The sequence below is a fragment of the Arachis ipaensis genome, chromosome B09 (genome assembly GCF_000816755.2).
Source record: "Arachis ipaensis cultivar K30076 chromosome B09, Araip1.1, whole genome shotgun sequence".
In the NCBI taxonomy this organism is placed as follows: domain Eukaryota; kingdom Viridiplantae; phylum Streptophyta; class Magnoliopsida; order Fabales; family Fabaceae; genus Arachis; species Arachis ipaensis.
Window position 1 is genome coordinate 123687526 of NC_029793.2, and position 8158 is coordinate 123695683.

General features: G+C 35.3%; 1 protein-coding gene across 4 annotated transcripts; it reads left to right on the top strand.

Moving 5' to 3' along the window:
* LOC107616077 lies at positions 2433-7940 on the top strand. Of its 4 annotated transcripts, none has more exons than XM_021112711.1 (7): positions 2436-2709; positions 2908-3006; positions 3730-3864; positions 3989-4078; positions 4429-4578; positions 5218-6728; positions 6876-7940. In XM_021112711.1, the coding sequence occupies exons 1-7, from the start codon at positions 2656-2658 to the stop codon at positions 7777-7779; spliced, it is 2943 nt and encodes a 980-aa protein (XP_020968370.1). In that variant the 5' UTR covers positions 2436-2655; the 3' UTR covers positions 7780-7940. The 4 variants fall into 4 exon arrangements, with proteins under 4 accessions (XP_020968372.1, XP_020968370.1, XP_020968371.1 ...); XM_021112712.1 differs by having other exon boundaries at positions 3742-3864; XM_021112713.1 differs by lacking the exon at positions 2908-3006 and having other exon boundaries at positions 2433-2709; positions 3726-3864; positions 4038-4078.

Consider the following 8158-nt stretch of genomic DNA (forward strand, 5'->3'; position numbering starts at 1 on the left):
TTCTACTCCCTCCAAATTCATCTTGGCCTCAAACGAATCGATATGCTCATGAGGATCCATTTTTCTGTCATACTTCAAGTCCGTCAGTTTGTCAAAATGTTTTGGCAATCAAATTTGGAGAACATGGAAAGAAAATGGGGGTCTGACCCATGATGATGTGTTCTCGGGATTCCCTATGCTTTTTAGGAGTTGGACTCCTTTGTGGAGTTCTCTTCCATTTAGACTGGGTAGATTGTGACTCCTCCCTTGTCCGAGAATCGCCGTGTCGTCTGGGTGACCTTATTTCATCTTTACAACGTGGGGGAGAAGGTGAAACTTGTCGATGCTCCCTCCCATATTCCTAGTTTCCAACGCGAGGTTGTTCCCGTTTCTTAGTTAGGCGACTTTGAGAATGGGACTGCCTGGATAACGAGCATTCAGCCAAATGCTGTTGAAATTTCAACTGGTATTGTTCCAACTCTTGTACCCTATGTTGCATTTCTTGCATAGCATGGTGATAGTCATCTCCAAGGCCAGCGAAATGACGAGCCTCTTGATTGATGGGTTCATGGTTTTCATAGCTCAGAGGAAATTTTCATGACTTCGCGTTACATCTGTCTCGTGTCCATCTTCCATATGTTGGCTCTTCAAGGGAATTTCTAAATTGACGGTAGATTGCCCATCATTCAACCATGATCCTTGATAAAGTGGGATTCCCACATATGGCACCAAATATTCGTGCTTGGAGTGAGATCACGACCTGAAGAGGTGGAGACAAGAGTCCCAACTTCATCAAGTGTAGAACCAGGCCAGGTGGGCAACCTGCAAGATCCTCTGATGCTAAAGTCAGTAGATTGTGAGGTTATAAAGTGAGTTTCTCATGTATTTACCTGGTGGTTGCCTCTCCCTTTTAGTCTTTACTCTTTGGGGCTACCGTTATTATGGCACATTATTTGCTTGAATTCGGCGGTGATGGAATTCGGTGGTGTATCCGTTGTGATATAAGGCCGTTATCCTGTGAGGTCGGTTGCAACCTTAATTACTTGGTCGGTTTTGGAATAGATACATAATATCTAATTTTAGTATACAACATACAAATTTTAGTGTATAGTACAAAATATTTTCAAAGACTACATGTCCAAAACATTGACATTCAACTAATGAAATATACACAACACATAAAATTTTGGTGTGAATCACAAAAATTTTGGTACATAGTACATAAATTTTGATTTGTAGCACATAAATTTTTTGAGGACTATATATTCAAAACATTGATTCGCCCGACAAACAAATTACATTTGCAGCAAATTTTATGTGCCATGTATAAAATTTGCTGTGTTATATGCAAAAATTTGTGTTATATGCAAATATTTATGTGCTATATGCAAAATTTGTATATTATATCAATGAAATATACATAACACATAAATTTTGGTGTACACCAAAAAAATGTTGGTGCATAACATATAAATTTTGATTTGTTGTACATAAATTTTTGAAAGACTACATACCCAGAATACTGACTCACTCAACTAATGAAATATATTCACAGCAAAGATTTGTGTGTCATGTGCAAAAATTTATATATTATATCGATAAATTTGTGTTATATGCAAAATTTTGTGTGATATATTTCAAAAATTTGTGTATTATATCAATAATTTTTTGTGCTCTCTGACAAAAATTGTATGTTCGATGTATGCTCGCATTTTCTTTTTTATTGGGCTTGTACCAATTTAGTTGGATTTAGTTATAAAAATACTTATATATATAACATCACTCTAAATATTAGATAATTTAAAATAAATGAGTCCATATTTAATTTTTACCATATAAGATATTACTTTAATTTAATTTATAGGTATTTTATTGTAAGATATTTTTTTCAATGAAAAAAAAGAGCTATTATTCTTTTAAGAGATGCAAAAAACTCAATTAACATTAAAATTTGTAGAGTAACAATTGAGAATATTTGTAGTTTTATACAAATGATTATGACGTTTTGACATGAATAATGAAAATCAAGTGTCCAATCAAATTTGATAATTTTGGTCAACTACAAGATCGATATGAATCATTTAAAACATTCTAATATAAAGCTCCTATTACATTGCAATACTTGAAGAATAACTTAGCAAATCCAAGTGATATGCTCATATTTTAAAGAAAATATTGAAATTCACTAACTGCAATGTTTAATAAAATAAGTTTGTTGTTAAAACTATTTGTGCTGCTATAGTTAATAATTTTGCCAAGCAAAAACATATAATAAAATACTTAATGGTCACATGTGCTAATGTTATATATTAGTAGTTATTGTTAATGACTTACGAATTAAATTTAAAAAAGACTATATTATTTAACTAAGACAAATATTAAAGATTAATTTATATATATATTTCAAAACATGAGAGACTCTGCTTTTTCCAAAAATGTAAATGGATATATTGGATAATGGATACGGCAGAAGAGGCGAGATCCGATCATCCGAATTCCGAACACAAAACAAAAAGAGTGAGCCATACCTGAAAAAGGCGGGAAAACCCGGGAACCAAAGCAAAACACTCATTTGAAAAAAATAACATATATACATACGGAGATAGATATAAAATAAATTAAGATGAAAAAATAGCAGTCGGAAGAAAGAAGAGAGTCGGAGAGTGGAAAATATCAATGGCGGAAGGGAACCGTTTTCAAACCATACTCGATTCCATTAAATCCTCTGAGGTAACCTAATCCCTCTTATCTCTCTCTCTCTCTCTCTCTCTCTCTCTCTCTCTCTCATCTTAGATTTTGGTTTCTTATGCTATTGTTACTATCATTGTTATTAAACTGTCTAGAACTAGTAGAACTAGTTAGTTAATATAATGCGTGATTAAGTAGAGATTTAATTTATTTGTTTGTGATAAACTGGATTTGGAACAGACTGTGGAGGATCGTATTCAGTTGTTCAACGATCTCGTAACTCTAGAAATGAACGGTGCATCCGATTCTGAATGCACTTCCCTCGTCAAATGCCTCACAGTATCCTTCAATTTTATATAATATTATGTTCTTGTAAATAAGTAGCTTTGTGACTGTTAATTTATTGAGTGTTTCCAGCCAAATGAAATCAAACGGATGACTATGTATTTGGATTGATAGGTGAATGGAGGTTTCTAATGAACAAATTAGTTTCTCTCTGGTAAAGAATTTTGGATACTTGTGAATGTTTTGGCTACATTGTTGTGTGAGGATCTCTGTATATATGTATGAAAGCACATGAAGCATGCGACATATGTTCAAACTCTCTAGCGAACTTCTGAACTTTTATGAGTTTATAAGTTCCGGTCTCGGTTTCCATGATTGAGTTTACTATTTTATGAGTAAACACTGCAAGTTTAAGAGTTGAGCATTAGGGTAAATTCATGTAAGCCACAAGAGTTTAGGTTTGATTACCTCATTGATGATCAGCCTGTAAGATTACGTTGTTTAGTAATAGGTATATTCTCATAAGATATATTTAAGTTAGAATTCTAACTTTACTTGAGTTTGTTGGTTGTCCTCGATGCTTAGGGTTAAAATGACAAATTTCATGGTGACCAAGCGTTATATAACTTACAATATTTATTTTAAGAAGCATATGGAAGAGAAGTTACTCACTAGTAAACTTTTGTTACCTTGTCTGTTTTATTTATTCGACTTATATGCTATTTCAGAACTCTATTAATTGTTTATATTGTTGCTTTTACCTTAACTGCAAGCTTGACATTTTGGGAGGATTTCACATGCTTGGATGTGACCCAGTGCATGCTAAATGGAAGCATTCTACAAGTGGCTTTAAAACACATGGATATTTGCCTTTCCGGATGTATGCCACAAATTCTGTCTCTTGGAGCCAAGGTTTGTCTATTCTTATCTGTCTTTTTAATTTGTCTTCATAAGTGAATATACTTTCAACACCTCCTTACATCTTAACTTTGCTGGGATGATATGTGTATTCTCATAATATGATCTCATTAATTAGGCAAGTGTCTGGTGTGGCAAGCATTTAAAAATGAGTCTTTTGTCAACAGAAGAGTCTCAGGAGGAAGAACATAGCTCTGTATTTTACAAGGTAGGAGTTACTTGTCAAATTCCAAGCCCTTAACCTAAAGTCATGTAAAAAGTTGATTTAAGTACACAGAAAAATTGCTTACCTGGTTTCATTTTTTTTAAATAATTATTTATTGTCTATCTGAATCCGTTTTTTTCTCTTTTGTAGTTTCAATGAAATTAAAATTTTTTTCTTCTCATTGCAATAAAAATAACTCCCACAATATAGGTTTTTCTTGATTATTATAATAATCTCTCTATTCGTAAAGCCCTTTGAAGAGTTCTCAATTTTCAGTCTTGTTGAGACATTGATTTGAAAATTTTCTTAGCGATATCAAATTTCTTTGAGCTAATTATATTTATATTGTGCAGCTTCTTCTGGAGATCCTAATGTTTACTGCATCAACCTTTTCAGCCTTGTTGAAATTCCTTGATTTTGGTGACAAGGAGTTGATGATCGTTGTTGAAACCTTCACAATAGAAGCATTAAATCTAACAAAAGATTCAATATCAGAGGCAAAGGTAATCAGTTTATCTCTGAATATGAAGCTTGACATTATGGAGCAGGTTAAACACACATTTGTATAAACATTTGTGTGGTAAATGATTTAGGATTGAACTGCAATCTACTGACACTGTAAAATTGGGTACTGGTCATATTTTAATAAGTTTTTGACATGCACAACCCTAAAGAAGTCTAACTCTTTTATTATCAAAATATGGTAGTGTGGTAGTGTCAAAATAACCTTCAGGCTCAATGAAAGATTTATTTCATTGACTTGTTAGTTATTAACTTATTATCAATCCTATGGTGTATCTCTGGAACTTTGACCCTTATGAGATGTTCTATGTATAAGGGATAAGAATGTTGAGGTGGAGGAGTGCACATACCGGAAAACGTAGGGTCAGGAACAAACTTATGCAGGGAAATGTTGAATTTATTAAGATAGCTGGAATTTGCCTAACTTGGTTTTATAATGTCAGTACAACAGTGGAAATATATAAGAGTGAGTTTAGAGGGTAGAGGAATACCAAGAAGGTAAAACCTCAAAAGAAAACAATTTAGATAACACCTAATTCTAAATGAAATTTCTCCATTTGATTTTACTCTCCAACATTTTTACCTTTTGCTAAAGATAGCTCTTTTCTGTCCTTAAGCAGAAAATCCAATCATTTGGACCCGACATATTGAAGGTTGCACATACCCTCATTGATGCTGTCATAAAATTGTGCAAGGTGCGTTCTGAATTGGTAAACTGGGATACCAGTGATGCAAATGTATCGAGCCTTGATAGGCCTACTGATGTTAAACATGCCATCAACATAACAAAATGTGCCGTAGACAAGCTATCTCAGATTGGTGTCATTGCTGCAAATGATGGTGGCAATTCAGTCAACATTCTTAACGTATCCTGGAAAGGGGTTGTTTCTCTGCTTCAAACTGGTGGGGGGCGTTTTGCTGACATGAATGTGACAAATATAGTGTTAACTTTGCTTGCATTGATAACCGAGCCTTTGAAGTGTGCTGCTGAGTCTTGGTCCTCATCACTGAAGGAAACAGTTTCCGTGACTGAAGCAAAAAGGGTCTTTGTGCCTGTGAAATTTTTCCTGATTAATGCTGTTAAAATCTGTTCGATGTATCCTCATCAAGCCTACACGGTGTACAAGGAGATTACACACTCTGTCCTGATGATCACTTCGTTTAGGATCTTTATAGGTAATGAAAATCTTCTGAAATGTGCATCTTCAGTAATTACTGACCTACTGGAGGAAACAACTTTGGATTTGGTACTGTCTCTGCTTCATTCTGATCAACTAAAACTGAAACAAAAGATTGAGGTACTGGATTCATTGTTCACTACTGAGGGGGTTTCTGTCCTTGAAGGTCCAATTTTTGCTGATTGTAACATAGCATGGGTTAGTGAGATCTTCTGCAGTTCCTGTGAAGGTATGAACAGAGCAAGAATACTAATCATAAGCCGAGTTGCATTGTTCATTAACTTCCTCAGGTATTCGTTTAGGCTTGATGAAGATATCAAAGTGTCGATAGTTCAGAAGCTCCATTGGATCTTGGATATCTTAAGTGAGGAAGATGTGTACTGTCACATGCTTGTTTTGCAACTTCCTTTACTGTATGGATCTGGAAAGACTGCACATCTGGTGTGGCAGCCTATGTTTAGTTCCCTCTTGCAAGCATTCAAAACCTTCATGATTGTGATCTGTTCAAGTACAGCTTGGGGAGAGTTGGAGTCTTTCTTATTAGAGAATTTCTTTCATCCGCATTTCCTTTGCTGGGAGGTTATTATGGAATGCTGGTGTTTTGTGCTGCGACATGCTGAAACACAGATGGCAAGTAGCATCATTACCAAGCTATGTTCATTACTTAAGGTGCTAGCATCCTCAAAATCAGTTTTCCTTTCTTATTCTTCCTTCCGAAAGTTGGCAAGATCAATATGCTTGCTTCTTACACATGGCGCAGAATCAATGGTTAACCAAGTGTACATGTCCCTTGTGGGAGATGGGAGATCACAGTCTTCACTAGTTCTGTGTTTTTCTCTGTTAACTGAAGGTTTTCCATTTGATTTACTGACAGATGAATTGAGAAACAATTCCATACAAAGAATTTTGTCTGATTATTTTGACTTCATTCTTTCTGCTTGCCTGCAATCTCTGTGAGTATTTCATTTCCACTAGATTCCGTTGTTTAATTTTTCATTTATTATTAGTTACACACACACACATTTAACAAATAATTCGTTTCTCTTTCACTGAACCAGGATGTTATACAGCTTTAACACTATTCTTGCCATTTTCTGCAGCCAGGTTGGACTATCTGATATTGATGCAAGGACCTTAAAATTTTTGGTTTCAATCACTTGTAACTATAAGAGTTCAGAAGACAAAGCAATCAAGGATCAATGTCTACGGCTTTTCAGCGAAACTCTAGGGATCATCTCATATCTGAAGCATTTGTATGCATCAAATGATATTGGACAAGTCATCAAGGCAGTTGAAAATATCTTTATCTCTGACTCTGAGCCTCCTGCAAATTTATACATATGCAAACCGAATTTGGCTCATTTCATGTCAGGACTTATACACATGGAAATGTTGGAAAGCGATGATGATGCAAAGAGCCGTGCTGCTTGGGAATTATATCACTTTCTTCTGAGAGAGCGGCACTGGGCATTCATTCACTTGGCAATGACAGCATTTGGATATTTTGCCGCTCGCACAAAGTGCAATCAGCTATGGAGGTTTGTTCCACAAGATGCAGCACTTGCATATGATATAGTTTCAGGAGTGGAGGCAAACAAGGAGAGATTCATGGCTGCATTCAGAACATTTCTTAATAAGGAAACAGCTCTTCTCACTGTTGCACCTTGCCCTGATCAGCTTGAGTTGCTGATAAGAGAAGGTCTTATGTTGAAACAGATGGTTCGTAAGTTTTCAGCCATTGCTGAAGAGAGACAGCGATTCGAGAGCATGGAAATCGATGACAAGAACCAATCAAATAAGAAAAGAAAACTTCCAGATGGAATTAGCAGAGGAGTGGAATTGCTGAAAAGTGGTTTGAAGATTCTTGGGGATGGTCTTTCCCAGTGGCAACCAAATCAATTTGACACCAATGAACTGCATGTCAAGTGTATGACTCAGATTTCTCAACTTGAAGATGTCATTAGTCACTTTGAGGAATTAGCTGGAAGCAGTGAGGTACAATAATCTTTCAGATATGCTGATGTTGATTACTCATCAATTCGGGTTCCATGCAACAAAATCTTATCAATCAAACACATGACAGATCAGCCTATCTGGCTTCTTTAGAACAAAACAAAAAGGTACCTCCTTATCCCCTATCTAGTACTTGATGTTTTTTTTTTGTAGCACTCATACTCTTTAAGTATATCAACAGCAGGTGATGTAACATCAGAATACAGAACTAATGTATTATGTTCTTGTAAAGGCTTGTGGCAATGCAAAATGGCGCAAGTAAAATGTAACCATGAGAGTTTAATCTCACTGACTGGTCCAAGAAACCTAGTGGTGAGGAAAATGCAGTATGGCAATAGTAGGATTATCAAGAAAGAGGGAGAATAGAGGG

Bases quoted from the DNA above. Each gene is read 5' to 3' on its own strand.
- LOC107616077 (XM_021112711.1), top strand. From the start codon at position 2,656: ATGGCGGAAGGGAACCGTTTTCAAACCATACTCGATTCCATTAAATCC. The intron at 2,710-2,907 runs GTAACCTAATCC...GATTTGGAACAG, and splicing joins ATTCCATTAAATCCTCTGAG to ACTGTGGAGGATCGTATTCA. The intron at 6,729-6,875 runs GTGAGTATTTCA...CATTTTCTGCAG, and splicing joins TCTGCTTGCCTGCAATCTCT to CCAGGTTGGACTATCTGATA.